At 41.0% G+C, this 16,198-nt stretch overlaps 1 protein-coding gene across 1 annotated transcript in view; it reads left to right on the top strand.

Annotated features, from left to right (window-relative positions):
* Positions 1-15,864, top strand: part of VKORC1L1 (vitamin K epoxide reductase complex subunit 1L1) — a 65,631-nt gene extending 49,767 nt beyond the window's left edge. Inside the window, exons 2-3 of the mRNA XM_045786113.2 lie at positions 7,958-8,067; positions 11,985-15,864. Of these exons, the coding sequence (XP_045642069.2) occupies positions 7,958-8,067; positions 11,985-12,211 (337 nt within the window). The 3' untranslated portion in view covers positions 12,212-15,864. The remainder of the gene's footprint in view (positions 1-7,957; positions 8,068-11,984) is intronic.
* The last annotated feature ends 334 nt before the right edge of the window (positions 15,865-16,198 follow it).

Below are 16,198 nucleotides of genomic sequence, written 5' to 3'. Positions count from 1 at the left end.
ACTTCCTTATACACTTAGGGGGGAATGAATGAAAGAAGCAAATAATGTCTTAGATTTATCCTCAGGGACCTATAAGACCAGAGTTGGAGAACTGTTGACTTTCATATTTGTTGTTTCTGGCAAAAATAGGAGTGTTTAGAAACCTTTGAATGATTTCTCCTTTATACCGTAGGGAAGTAGTGCTGGTTGTTTATGCCCCAAACACAAAATATTCAAGGAAGCTATTATGTGGGTCAAAGATGAACCTTTTTTTAGAATCAAAGATGAAAGAAACTCTCTTTTGCATAATTATTTCGCTGATGTTACTATCCTGAAGCAGAATGAGCATCTGTATAAATGCCTATTACTTTAAGAAGATATTTCCTTACAAAATCCATTCATGATATAAACCCTCAACAAAGCAGGTGTAGAGGCAACATACCTCAATGTAATAAAGGCCATCTATGAAAAACCCACAGCTCTTATCATCCTCAGTAGGGAAAAACTGAGAGCTTTATGATCAGGAACAAGACAGGGATGTCCACTCTCACCACTTTTATTCAACATAGTACTGGAAGTCCTAGCCACAGCAATCAGACATCAAAAAGAAAAAAAAAAAAGTCATCCATATCAGCAAGGAAGAAGTAAAACTTTCACTATTTACAGATGACATGATACTCTATATAGAAAACCTGAAAGACTCCCTCCACCAGGAAACTGCTAGAAATGCTATATGAATTCAATAAGTTGCAGGATACGAAATCAATGTACACAAATCTGTTACATTTCTATACACCAATAATGAAGCAGCAGAAAGAGACATTGAAGAATCAGTCCCATTTACAGTGGCACCAAAAATAAGGTCCCCAGGATTAAACCTAACCAAAGAGGTGAACGACCTGTACTTTGAAAACTAGAAAACACTGATGAAAGAAATTAAAGAGGACACAAAGAAATGGAAAGACATTCCATGCTCATGGATTGGAAGAACAAATATTGTTACAATGTCTATACTACCCAACGCAATCTACACATTTAATGCAATCCCTGTCAAAATACTCAGATCATTTTTGACAGAAATAGAATAGACAATCCTAGGGGCACCTGGGTGGCTCAGTCTGTTTAGCACCCGGCCTCCATTTCAGCTCAGATCATGATCTCAGGGTCGTGAGATAGAGCCCCAAGTCAGGCTCCGCACTGAGCAGGGAATCTGCTTGGGATTCTCTCTCCCTCTGCCTCTGTCCCTCCCGCCCCGGCTTGCACTCTATCTCTCTCAAGTAAATAATTTTTTTTTTAAATCCTAAAATTTGTATGGAACCACAAAAGACCCCGAATAGCCAAAGCAATCTTGAAAAAGAAAAAACTGGAGGTATATCACAATTCCAGACTTCAAGTTGTATTACAAAGCTGTAGTATCCAAAACAGTATGGTACTAGATTAGACACATAGATCAGTGGAACAGAATAGAAAACCCAGAAATAAACCCACAATTACGTGGTCAGTCTTTGACAAAGGAAGAAAGAATATAAAATGGGGAAAAGTTTCTTCAACAAATGCTGTTGGGAAAACTGGTCAGCTACCTGCAAAAGAATGAAACTGGACCACTTTCTAACACCATACATAAAAATCAATTCAAAGTGGGTTAAAGACTCAAATATGAGACCTGAAACCATAATCTTAGAAGAGAGCACAGGCAGTAATTTCTCTGATATTGGCCATGGCCAATAATATGTCTCCTAAGGCAAGGGAAATAAAAGCAAAAAATAAACTATTGGGAACTTCATCAAAATAAAAAGCTTCTGCACAGCAAAGGAGTCAAGAAAACTAAAAGGCAACCTACAGAATGAGAGAAGATATTTGCACGTTATGTATCCAATAAATGGTTGGTATGCAAAATATATAAAGAACTTGTAAAATTCAACACCCAAGGAACAAATAATCCAATTAAAAACTGGGCAGAAGACATGAATAGACATTTCTCCAAAGAAGACATACAGATGGCCAACAGACGCATGAAAGGCCGCTAAACATCGCTCATCAGGGACACGCAAATCAAAACTGCAATGAGAGATCACCGCACACCTGTCCGAATGGCTAAAACAAAAACAAGAAACAACTTTTGGGGGGCGCCTGGGTGGCACAGCGGTTGAGCGTCTGCCTTCGGCTCAGGGCGTGATCCTGGCATTATGGGATCGAGCCCCACATCAGGCTCCTCCGCTATGAGCCTGCTTCTTCCTCTCCCACTCCCCCTGCTTGTGTTCCCTCTCTCGCTGGCTGTCTCTATCTCCGTCGAATAAATAAATAAAATCTTTAAAAAAAAAAAAAAGAACTTTTGGTGAGGATGTGGGGGACAAGGAACCCTCTTGCACGGTTGGTGGGAATGCAAGCTGGTGCAGCCACTGTGGAAAACAGTATGGGGGTTCCTCAAAAAGTTAAAAATAGAGCTACCGTGAGGCACCTGGGTGGCTCAGTAGGTTGAGCATCTGACTCTTGGTTTCAGCTCAGGTTATGACTCCCGGGGTGATGCGATCAAGCCCTGCATCGGGCTCCACGCTCAGCACAGAGTCTGCTTCCTCTGCTCCTCCCACCACTCATGCAAGTGCGCACTCTCTCTCTCTCAAAATAGATTTTAAAAATCTTTATTTTTTTAAAGATTTAATTTTTTGAGAGAGGGAGAGCATGAGCAGCGGAGGGGCAGAGAGAGGAGCAGACTCCCTGCTGAGCAGGGAGTCCTATGTGGGGCTCGATCCCAGGACCCTGGGATCATGACCTGGCTGAAGGCAGACGCTCAACTGACTGAGCCACCCAGGTACTCCCCAAAATGTTAAAAAACAAAACAAACTACTGTATGATCCAGCAGTCACACTGCTGGATATTTACCCAAAGAATACAGAAACACTGGGGTGCCTGGGTGGCTCAGTTAAGCATCTGCCTTCGGCTCAGGTCATGATCTCAGGGTCCTGGGATTGAGCAACGCATCAGGCTCTCTTCTCACTGGGGAGCCTGTTCTCCCTCTCTCAATCAATCAATCAATAATATTTATATTATTATATAATATAAGTCAAATTTTATTATATTTTAATATTTATATATTTATATATAACATATATTTTTATATTATATATAGATATTTATATTTTATATATAAATAATTTATATATTATATAATTTATATATATAAATATAATATATATAAATGTACATTTATATATTTATATAAGTCAAATAAATAAAATCTTAAAAAAAAAAGAATACAAAAACACTAATTTAAAGGGATACATGCAACCCAATGTTTATAGCAGCATTATTTACAATAGCCAAATTATGGAAACTGCACAAGTGTCCATCCATAGATGAATGGATAAAGAAGTTGTGGTATAATATATACAATGGACTATTACTCAGCCATCAAAAAGAATGAAATCTTGCCATTTATAACGACATGGTTGGAGCTAAAGAGTATAGTCTAAGTGAAATAAGTCAGAGGAAGACAAATACCATATGATTTCACTCATATGTGAAATTTAAGAAGCAAAACATAATGAGCAAAGGGGGAAAAAAGGGAGAAAGACAAACCAAGAAACAGACGCAATTTAATTATAAAGAACAGACTGGTGGTTACCAGAGGGGAGGTGGGGACATGGTGGGGAAATAGGTGATGGGGAGTAAAGAGCACCCTTATGATGAGCACTGAGTAATGTATAGAACTGTCGAATCACTCTATTGTACACCTGAAACTAATACCACATTGTATGTTTACTGGAATGAAAAAAAACCTTAATAAAAAAACGACCAACAAAAATCATCATTAAAAAAAGGAAGACATTTCTTTTTGCTCAATTGCTTAATATCCCACTCCTTCCATAAATTATTTGGGGGCAGCTCTGGTATAAGTAATATAATAGAATTGTGAATATAGACAGGACGAGGAGAAAATGGTTAGAAACTAAGATAAAGCCAGGAATAAAGTTAGCACATAAAATGTATTTCATATAGTTCTGTATAGTTTTTAGAAGTGGGGGAAAACTACAGTATTTTCAAATGTTCCATCTTGAAAAAAATTCACTAAAAGGTTTTTCCGTTCCACCACCCATAGCAGTTTTAAAGTATAGTGTCATTTATGAAAATCTTCTTCACCTTTGCAAGGAAAATAATCATGTGTAATGCCAGTCTACTTCACTTGTGAGTTGGCCTGCTAACACTTTTAACATCGAGTTTATCAAAATTTATTAAACATTATTACTTGTATTCATAGAATAGTAATTGTATCTCACAACTTTTAATATGACGTAAGGGAAATAGCATAGCGCCGTGACCCAGGAGACCAGAGAGCTAAGTTGGGTTTTGAAGCTGGATTCCTACAAGCCTCGCTAGCCAGGTACTTGATGCTTGTGGCGAAGAAGAGTCTGGATTGATGAGCGGGGACTAACAGTTTAACTGGGGAGATGGAAGCTGTGTACGGTGTTAGAGTTCGTTCGATTGTTTGTAAAAGGTACTTAAATGCCCCTTCACACTATTGGGTGAGTATTCCAGAATCAGTATACCAGGACTACTCAGATGTATCCAGGGTTATGCCCGTGTTCCCTTCATCAAAAGTACAGAAAAGTTAAGATTTGTGCATTAAATGTTGCCGTAAAAAATAACAAAGTAATCCTTGAGTGGCGAGTGGGTAGAGGTGGAAATGAAGCAAGAAAGTGCAGTTTCGAAGCAGGTGATAGGTGCAGGCTCTGTTAACTTCGCGGATATACAGTGAAAGCGCGCCACAGTGTTTTTTGTTGTTGTGTTTTGTTTGTTTGTTTGTTTGTTTGTTTGTTTTGGGGGCAGCAAAGCCAAGGTTTATTGACCGATACCAGAGTGATAGTACGAAGCTTCCAAGGAGGGAGGGGACCCTAAGGGGTTGGCCCACAATGTTTTCTTAAAGCAATATCCTGGTCTACCCTATTAGAAAGGTGTAAGATACTTAGAATTCAGAAATCACCCCCGAAACTAATAATACACTATATGTTAACTAAATTGAATTTAAATTTTTAAAAAATTCAGAAATCAAGAAATAGCCATGTAAGCATATTTATTTAAAAATGTGGAATTAGTGGGCACCTGGGTGGCTCAGTCGGTGAAGCGTCTGCCTTCAGCTCAGGTCATGACCCCCAGGGTCTTGGGATCCAGTCCCGCATTGGGCTCCCTGCTCAGCGGGGAGTCTGCTTCCTTGCTCTCTGCCCCTCCCCCCACTCATGCTGTCGCTCTCTCTTGCTCTCTCGAATAAATAAATAAAATCTTTTAAAAAACGTGGAATTAAATAGGGAAAAAGGTTGATAGCATGATGGTTGTTCCTGGGGGGTCAGAACTGTGTGTGGAGAGGGCTGGGGCGCGGGATGTCTAGTTTGTTTTGTTAAGATTTCAGTGTTGTTTGATTTTTAAACCTTATGCATGTATTACTTTGATAAAACGTTCTATTTTGTGGATTTCTGCATTGTTTTCAAGGAAAACATCGACGTGATCCATGTGAATAATTAGACACAGACCAGTGCTTGGAATATAGAAAAATTCTGTTTGCCCACGAGGATTTTGGCAGTATGCCCAGTTATTTCCATTGGCAAAGGTGGTGATTTACATTTGAATTCCTACTTCAGATGAGCAGGCCTAAGACGTTTGATTGCACATAGTTTCTTCCTGTCTGCTCTTGCCCTCCTGCAGTTTGTTTTTCACACAACAGTTAAGAGCGATCATAAATAAGCTTATATTACTCTCTTATTTAAAAGCCACTGAGGGGCGCCTGGGTGGCGCAGTCGTTAAGCGGCTGCCTTCGGCTCAGGATGTGATCCCGGGGTCCTGGGATCGAGCCCCACATCAGGCTCCTCCGCTGGGAGCCTGCTTCTCCCTCTCCCACTCCCCCTGCTTGTGTTCCCTCTCTCGCTGGCTGTCTCTGTTAAATAAATAAATAAAATCTTTTAAAAATAAATAAATAAATAAAATCCACTGAATGCCTTCCCATTGCAATTAGAATAAAATTCAGACTCTTTATCATGGCCTACAAAAGGCCATAAATGCTATAAATGATTGGGTGCCTCATTCTCTTGCCACTCTTCCCTCATCACTGTGTCAGCCTCGTTGGCCTTCTTGCCCACTCAGTGCTCATTCCTGCCTCAAGGCCTTTGTACTTGCCATTCCTGAAGAGATTGGCTGCTTTTCATCATTCAGGATTTAATTCAAAATATAGTTCCTGAAAAAGGCCGTCTCTGGCCATCTAGCTAGAGTAGCTCCCTCCACCGGTGGCTTCTCTTTCTAGAGCAGTGGTAGCGTGTGATCCTCAGACCAGAAACATGAGCTGGAAGCATTTTGTTTTGTTTTGTTTGGACATGCAGAATCTTTGGGCCTACCAGAGACCTGCTAAAGGAAAACCTGGATTTTCATGACACCCCAAGATGATTGTGTTAATTTTTAACTTTTCAGCAGTTCTGGTCTAGAATGACTCCCCCGGCACTTCTCCTGCATATCTGTTAATAGTTTCATCCATTTCTGAAGGTTTACATGTTCAACTGCTTCTTCTCCCTAAACGGAGTAAGAGCTCCACGAGGACACCAGCTTTTCTGCCGTGTTCGCTCCCGTATTCCAGCACTTGGCCGTTACCGGCACCTAGAACGCGCACCATGAGTACTTGATGTGAATGCGCAAGTATGGTGGCGATGAGTCTGTTCCTCAGAGTGTCTAACTCTGTACGATAAAAGTCTTCAGGGCTCTCACTCGCTTGTAAAATCGGGGTTACTCTTCCCTCCCAGTATCATTATGAAGAGGTTTCACTCTTTCTTAAACTCGTATGACAAAGAAAGAATCACTTATATATCCTTGTTTTCAGGTAGTCTGTTTTCCAAACCAAAGTTTAGGTTTCACTGAGTGCTTCGCTCTGGACTTAAAACCATGACTGGTGTTTTCCTTCTTATTTTTGAAAAGCCCATTCTCATTCAGAGTTAAAGTTACCTTCCAAGGTTTTCATCCAAAGTAAATGTTGGTTTGATATTTGAGTCAAATTTTATTAAATCAGAAATAATCTTTTTTAAAAACAGGAAAATAAGATTCTGAAAATGTTAAAGTGCAAAAATTGAAGTTAAATTGCAAATAAAAACTGATAGCAAATTGTATATCCGTTTTTTACTCTTGAGGGTATGATTCTAGGAAGGACCTGTAGTTTCCGGTATTGTTCTGTGTTTAAAAATATGTTCCTAAGATATGTTCCCTATGGCGTATCCTGGTGAAATTTGTCAGGAAGCAACATTTCAGTCCACATACTTTGTGATTTTATTTATTTATTTGTGTATTTATTCACTTATTTGTGTGTGAGAGAGAGAGAGAGCGCGCGCAGGGGGAAGGGCAGAGGGAGAGGCAGAGAAGCCCAAGCAGACCCTGTGCTGAGTGGGGAGCGGACAGAGGGCTTAATCCCACGACCCACGAGATCGTGACCTGAGCCAAAACCGAGTCGTATGCTCAACCGACTGAGCCACCCAGGCGCCCCTCACTCCACATACTTTGAATGAAGAAATAAGGCAGCTTAAGTCAGTGGCTTTCAGCTGGGGGAGATTTTGCGCACACACACACCCCCCCTCTGGGGACCTTTGGCAATGGCTGGAGACATTTTCACTTGTCACCACTGGTGGGGGACTACTACTCGCATTTAGTGGGTAGAGCCCAGGGCAACTGCTAACACCCTGTAACGCACTGAACAGCCCCAACTGCAAAGAATTCTTCAGCCCAAAATGTCATTGGTGCTGCTGAGAAGCCTGGCTTAAATTGAGAGAGCCCTTCCTCTGCAAAGACTGATGCCATCAGGAAAAGAATACTTTAATCCTACCTTTTGGATAAGAGAATCAGAAATAGGCAACTTCGAGATTCAGATGGGTATATTGGCATGGCATTCTCAGACAATTTTACATTTTTAACAATAGGAAGACTCAAAATGGGGTTACTGGTTTTCCTTATTTTACAGATGGGGTCGAGGATTTGGTCTATTGGGTTCCATTTTTGGAAAGGATGGTGTATTAAACCAGCCAAACAGTGTCTTTGGACTTATATTTTATATACTACAGTTATTACTTGGTAAGTATTTATACAGCAATACAAAAATAAGTTTGTTTTGTTATATTCCTTTTAGTACTTTGTGTCTTTGCCCTGAAATGTCTTTATATTAAATAAAAGGATGTTAATGATAGAAGCACTAGTTCGTAGCACATTTTTCTGTTGTGAAAATTTGGTTCACTGAGATGTTGATGATGTTATCTGTCGGTGTTTAACCAGGAACAGCAGCCTCCCGTAGCGTCCAGAAGAACCAGTCCTGTTCAGGGAACTTACGATTCCAAACAGTCTTCCCCAGAAACTTTCTTCCTTATTAGTTTCTACACGGCGTGGTTACTTAAACATATTATGCCCTGAGAGAACATTAACAGGAGGCACTGCACGTGATACCATCACCTTTCCACACCCGCTGTGTCCATTGTCTTCTGCTCTCTCCACTTAACTTGATGTGAACCCTTCCACGTTGTTTCCTCTCTTCGGTGTTTTGTTACTGTTGATATCAAGGTGTCAAGTTTTTTGTGTTCTAAATAACACTGCAGTGATCGACTTTGTTCGAAGTGCCCCTCACACACACCTCCCTCTTTGAATTAGTTCTGCAAAATAAGTTTCTGAACACGGGGAGAATGAGCCAAAACACACAGATTTTTTTAAGGGACTTTAATACGTATTACCAAACGACTTTTCCCCCAGTTGTCCGGCTTCCCCGAAGCTTCATCCATCTTCATTTTTTGAAAGTGTTTTCTGTAAAATTTCTAATTTAATAGTTTATAAATCCGCATCACTTTAATATTCTTGCATGGCCACTTTCGTTATTGGGGTCCTGATAATAGTCCATTTTCATATTTGTCACATTTTACCCATTCTTTATCCTTTTTTATGTAGTTTGGTGAATTTCGATTGTACAGAAGTTTTTTTATACTTTTTGAGTTGAATCCAGCCATTTTTGACCTTTGGTTTCCATTGTTAATATTTGACCCCATTACCTGCCAGCTGTTCTGTGCTCTTCTACCTAGCTGAATTTGATTTGTTTTGCGGCAAATTGTGAATCTAAATTTTTCTAAATACTCCTATCAGGTTTGCCCAGTTCCATATCCTGTAGAAATACAAAAATACGCACACGGATATTCGTAGCAGTGTAGTTTAAAAGAGCAACAAATTGAAAGTAGCTTAGCAAAACATAATGGTTGACTAAATTAGGTTACATCCATACTAGAAAATACTATGTAGCCATTAGAGGAAAAAGCAGGTCTTACATGAATATTCTGGAAAGGTCAAGACATAGTTTGGAGAAAAGCGAAGTGTAGTATAATAGGTGTAGGAGAAGTATATGTTTATATATATGGATAGAAATACATAGAAAAGGGTCCGGTGCTTGGGGGGCAGGGGTGAGACTTTTATTTTTTATTCCATTTATTTGTTCTGTTTGGATTTCTAAAGAAGAATATAACGTATAAGCCGAAATTAAAATAGCCTAAGAAACGCTTTTGACTATGTTAATTTTTGGAGATAGAGATGGAACAAATTTCCATTTATAAGATTTAATTTGTGAATTTCCTTATATATATATTATTTTTGTAATCGTGTGTATCATATGTGCTTTTGTTCACATTCTGTGTGTTCACATGAAACATTTTTAATGTCAGGAGGCACATTGAAGGCACATGTGAACTCATCGAACACAGTTTTCCAGAGCACATCATCTTCACTCCTTTCCAAGTTGTTTGAGACACAGCATTTTTAATTCGATTTTTCCATAGGTAATACTTTAATGAGGTCCCAAAGGAAAAAAATATAAAATGCTGTCCGGCGAAAAGCCTGCCCCCGACCTTTGCCGCCCTCCGCCCGCTTCTTACTGCCCTTCGTCCCCAGCTGGTCGCCAGTGTTGTTGCTGTATTTTCTTCAGGCATATGTACAAGGAAGCCCAAACCTAGCCTCTCTGTCGTCTCCTTTTTAAAATATACAAGGCAGATGCCGTACAGACTGTTCTACACACTCTTTTTTTCTTGTTTGCTCACCTAATTCATCGTGATATTTCCCTAGCAGTCCAGTGTCTTCACTCTTCTTCACAGCTGCAAAACGTGCCACTGCTTGATCGAACCATCATTTACTTAGAGTCACAGCACCTGGTAAATTCCACGGGGAATTGTATCCCAAGCCACCAGCGACATTACATCGGGACAGGTTGGGTACAGTAGTAGTTAACTAATAGCCGGTATTTATGGAGCATTCGAAGTGCTTTATACCTGTTAGCTCATTCATTTGTTCATTCAGCCATTCATTCATTCAGCCATTCATTCATTCATTCATTCATTCATTCATTCAGCTCTAGGCCCAGCGTGGGGCTTGAACTCACGGCCCTGAGATCAAGAGTCACAGGCTCTACTGGCTGAGACAGCCGGGCGCCCCACCTATTAGCTCTTTTAATTCACACATCAGTATTAGGAGGTAAAAATATTATTATCTCAAGTTAAGGAAAAGACTGGCATGGAGAAAGTAAATAACTTGTCCATATCATTTTGAAACTAACTCAGTAAAATTAACGTGTTCATTTTTGAAGGTTTAGATATTTAGTAAAGGGCCAGATCGAAAACCGCTTAGGCTTTGCTGGCTGTTGAGCTACTCAGCTCTGCCACAGATGTTCTGTCCGCGTGCGCGCGGCTGGGTCCAGTCCGTGTTTATGTACGAGGGCAGGTGGCCGATGGGATCCGCCAGCCGCCGGCACAGGCAATCCAACAGTATGTTAGTCCTGAAGAGCCTTATGAAAGGTCATGCTCTAGAACGGTCGGTCCTGGGGGCAAGTAGCCAGCAAGCAGCTTCTTGTCGACCGGCAGTGGGGATTTCAGCTCCTTAATTAACCTCTTCAAACCTCCTACCACCAATTATTTTTTCCTGCTTCTGTTCTCTTTGTCCATTAGTCATTGGGAGGGAGGGTGGTTTAATATGCTCTGCTGTCTCCTTTGTCCTTGAGAATAAACACACACGTTCTCACGACTGTTGGCTACAGGAAATTACACAAATACACGTAAGATGTCAGATAGCATCAGAGAGCCCTGGTTTAGCGCATGGAACTGCCTTTTTTCTTGATCTGGTTTGACCCACATGTGACCAACTGGCCAAGCGTGGTTTCCGTTACCTTCCCGGGTGAGCCCTTTCTGAAATGTTTATTACAAGTGTTCTCCTTCTTCAGCTGCATATTGGTACAATCATCTTTGTATGATTTTTGAAAATTTTGACCTAAACATGGGAAGGCACATTTTACTGCCCACAAATGGGCAGCCTGCAGTGAGAAGGCCAGGGGACGTGTGTCCTGCTTGGGAGAGAAGGTTGCGGCCCTCACGTCCCTTTATCCGTTAGGAGCGACGAGGCTGTCGATTTTCCACATGAGCCTCGCGCAGAAGGCGATCGGAAGACTGCCTGTTTTCTGTGTGTGACTTAACTAAGGCTAGTTGATGGCCTAAGTAATATTGCACCTGGAATACTGACAAATCAAAAACACTGCACCTATCAGGCTGGTATTCCGTGTGCAAAGTCGACCTGCACACTCTTTTTTTTTTTTTTTTTTTTTTTAATTTTTTTTTTTAATTTTTATTTATTTGACAGAGACAGAGACAGCCAGCGAGAGAGGGAACACAAGCAGGGCGAGTGGGAGAGGAAGAAGCAGGCTCATAGTGGAGGAGCCTGACGTGGGGCTCGATCCCGTAATGCTGGGATCACGCCCTGAGCCGAAGGCAGACGCTTTAACCGCTGTGCCACCCAGGCGCCCCCGACCTGCACACTCTTAACAAAACAGACCAGTAGTTTCTGTTCCCGGATTTCGTGGCCTGTCTCGGTAACGTCAGTGCTCCCAACACTGCAGCAGATCACAGAATGCTAGCTCTTCATAGGGACCTCTCTCCGTCGTCAGGGCCTGACTGAGCCGCGTGTCTCTCTCTCTCTTGCAGGCATGACAGCAAGTGCTGTTGCAGCTTTAATGCTCATGACATCGTCCATCGTGTCTGCGGTAGGGTCTCTGTACCTGGCCTACATTCTGTACTTTGTGCTGAAGGAGTTTTGCATCATCTGCGTCATCACATATGTGCTGAACTTCATTCTTCTTATCATCAACTACAAACGACTAGTTTACTTGAATGAGGCCTGGAAACGGCAGCTGCAGCCTAAGCAGGACTGACAGCCGGACAGACTCTGAACTGACAGTCGGAAGTCCCCTTTTCCATTAAGTTTATTTTGCAGCAGTTTTTTGGTTTTGGTTTTTTGTTGTTTTTTTTTTTGTTTTGTTTTTTTTTTAAATTCTTCACAACAGACGCTTTCCCTAAGAATCTTAAACTGATTTTTTAAAATCCTGTAAATTAGAAGGGGCCCTAGCTATTTTCTGTGTCAATCTTCATTTTCAACATGGATACAAAAAAAAAAGAAAAAAAAAAGAAGGATATGCCGAGCCAATCAAAGACAAGCTTTAACTTTACTTTGAAGATGTTTCTGGAATAATAAAATGTAGCCCTAGCCCTCTGCCCTTGATTGTAAAGTGAGCAACCATTGCTAGTAATTCTCTAATGTGTATAAATTCAATTTCAGGTATAACAAATGTGATCATGACATGAAAATATTTTAGAATAGATCCTGTATTAAATATTGCCATGTTTACAATATGTAATATGTTTTTAGCCGATGGATTTAAACATGTAGATTCAACTAGAATCCATTTATGTGATATTTGTAAATAAAGGTAGAAATATTGGCTCCATCCCCTGCAGAACTTACTGTACAGGTGAAGTGTAGCGATGAAGAATTGTCAGCCCAACGTTGACTGAAGAAATAGTGAAAATAGTAAGTCCATACAGAGCATCCTGTGAGAAGTACTGACAGCTGTGGGTCCAGCACTGACGGCAAAAATAATAGGGTAGCTGGTTCCCTTTCATCTCCTTCCTCGGAAAGGAAGAAACTAAATTTGGACCTTCAAGTCAAGCTTGTGTCTAGTCATAAAACTGGATCAATTAATTATAACCTTGAAAATGAGTCATGTGACCAGACCTTCACGTCCAAGGCCTTCGGGACACTAAAGATGGGGAAATGGCTTAGATTTCTTTGAGAAACCTGGAAACATTAATATGGCACTTTTAGGTAAAGTCTCTTACAGTAGCTGAATTTTCATGCAGATATTTTTCCTTAACATTGGTGCCAGGCGACCAAACAGTATTAGGACCTTGAAGTAACCAGTATAAGCCCAGTTGCTCCAGAGTAGGGCTGCTCTTGGGTAGCTCCGTAGTATTTCCTGTTTCATTCTGCACTAATCGGATGTCTCGTTTGATTGTTTCAGAGCCAATATTAGATTTGTCAGTTTTCGGGCCGACACGCTGCTCAGTTTGCTCAGTCGGGAGTAGTGCAGGTAGAAATATCTGAAGGTGAAGTACACTCATGGTGTCACTGCGCTTTCTAGAAACTACGCAAATGCCTAGGTTTTAGAGGTGACGTGAATAAACCCCGATGAAATTGTGACAGTATGTTTCTATGGTTAACACCTTCTATCAGAATGTTAAAAGTGCCTTCTGTCTTAAACCTCAAACCAAATATTTTGTGTGTTGAACTTGGGCAGAAGTGTCCTTCCTTCCTCTCACCATGACGTAGCAAACCTGCATTATTCTCTAGAAAGGTTCTGTATGATCATTTTATTCCTTTGATGGAGAAGTAGCAATGTTTTTGCTTCTGATTAGATTGATCATTATGTTGAAAATAGACCGGTAACTTTGGAGTGCTTTCACAAGCCTTCTTTTGGAAGGGAGGGGACGGGCCCTGCTCTGTAAACCGTAACGCACAGAGTCGGCAACTTGCAGCAGTGTCCGACTAACTGTCCTAATTGATGCAATGTATTTTTCTGGCCCAAGGCAGGTGTAACATCTGAGCTGTAACGAACTTTCCACCAGTTTTCACCAGTTTTGTAAAAGCTGAATTCGGATTTCCAGGCTGATGTTCTCCCATGAATGTGAATATTCCGATGCCTGTTTTATTATGTATGTATTGTTCTTGTCTCTGTAGTTAATGAACTCCGGAAAGCATTGGATCAGATGTCTGGTGTGTACGGAGCAACAAGTCCTAACATTGAAGAACTTGTCCAGTGAGGGCATCTGGCAGCAGGTGCTTCTAGTCCTGCCGAGCGGCTGGTGGAAGTGGCTCACAGTGAGGACTTCTGTGGTATATAGAGCACTGCTTGTGCTAAATAAGTTCCTCGTGTCCCAGTTTAAAATGGTTTTGCATCATATTTTGTATCAATCAGCAGAGTATGGTTAAAGCTTGTCTAGATGTTGCGTTCTTGCAAATGTCTTCAACTCTTACTATGATAAAACGTAAAAAAAAATGTTCAGCCAGACCCTTCCAGGTTTTCCGTTGCTCTCCTAATAAGCCTTGGGGAAAACACCACTGTTTGAGTTGTGCAGAAATTTTTGCCACGTTCCTGTGACCCCAGTAGAATTAATACCTTTTTTTCTCACTGAGCGATGAAGGTGTGGTGCCTGAAGTAACAGCATCGTGATGCCAGGATCTCAGTAAACAGCGGGACCCCGGTGGAAGAATGTAGGCTCATCCTCTCTTCCACCCCGAGAAGGAGAAGACACCGTGCTATAAAATTTGAGGACTCTTATGACTATTTAAAACCCTGCAACATTACCAGCCATCAACACTGAAGAATAAAATGGCGGGGGGCGGGGGGGAGGGTAGGGATTGGATTTCTGGATTTTGCAGTAGTTCCATGCTTCTTGGTTTGGGGAATGAGTCGTAACAAGCGAAGCCCCTTATTTACTTGGTAGCCATATCGTTTGAAAAAAATAAGAGAAGTGTGGTTAGATGACAAATTCTAGGGAATCTAGGTGGTTTGGAGGATTTCGTTCAGTTTTTCATTGCAGCGAGGTGCTTTCCACGAAGGTAAACTGGTGAAATAACTCAGGTTTAACCAGCTGTGTGCCAGGAATTCCTTCTACTTGGTGTACGTCACCTCTCTTTCAATCCGTTACTTTTAAAGATGTTGAAAGCATTGACTATTTTCATACAGAGACAAAGATCTGTCGTTTGGTACAAGAGATCTTTGGACCCTACTTGGTAGCATATAGGACCAAGACTCCAGTGAAATTATAACTATTTGTTGGCTTTAGTTTGCTTGTATTTCATTTATAAGATTATCGGCAAAAGTGCAGAGTTCTCTTCGGCGACTGCTTCGTAACAGATTGGACCCACCGCTCGACATGAGTGAAAGCTGGCAAATCTTGTCTTGAAAATTCGTAATAGACAAATGCCAACAAGAAATCCGCCATCATTTTTGGTAACCTCTTTGGGAAGGAATACCTAACATGCAACCTTTGTCCGTATGTATTTCCCCCCCACACGCAAGCATCGGTGGAACATTTCTATTCAGACATTTTAGGCAGCACTTATGAGTCCTGATCCGTGAGAACTCTCCCCTTCGATAAAACAGAAGGGGCAGAAGTGGGAATCCAGGCGACTTGGTTAAATTTTTTTTTTTTTAAACAAATGAGCCCAGAAAAGGTGAAATGTTTTGTTATAAAACTGTATTAAGCATGGCCTAAGTATTAGGTGTATGATCTCTATAGTATGTTCCATCAAAAATATTTATTACTAGCGCTTTAAGCTCCAGAGCAAACATTTAAAGTGGAGTTCACTGGGCAGACTTCACCCTTTAATATAGATAGAAATATTCTTTATCAGAGATTTAGGACAGTTTTGCTAACTGGTAAAAACAAATGTAAATATGTAAGAATGTTTATTTGTTGCACATAACTTTTTTGGTATAAAATAAATGTAGCCGTTACCGTGGAAGCTGTGCCGCCATTCTTCTTACGCGGAAGTGTTACGGTTCACACAAGGAGCTGGAACCGATCCGGTCTCCCCATCAACTACCCTTGAGGCTGACACTGTAACTTCTTTCTACAGGTGTACTGAGTTGGTTCTTTTTCCCTTCAATTATTTGTAATTTATAGAAAACCCATTCTTAAGAGATTCTAGTTCCTGGAGTTGGCATGGGCTTGTGATGTGTGGTGTTGTCAAGAATTAATGAGAAAGGAGTTCCTGCTCCGGGGTGTGCAGGCACCCAGAACGAGCTCTCGCCCACAGCTTTACTCTAGCTCCCCCTGAAGGCTCCACTCGGTCTCCT

The sequence above is a fragment of the Ursus americanus genome, chromosome 2 (assembly GCF_024610735.1).
Source record: "Ursus americanus isolate L20-20 chromosome 2, mUrsAme1.1.p, whole genome shotgun sequence".
Classification (NCBI taxonomy): Eukaryota; Metazoa; Chordata; class Mammalia; order Carnivora; family Ursidae; genus Ursus; species Ursus americanus.
This window is presented reverse-complemented; position numbering and strand designations above follow the sequence as displayed.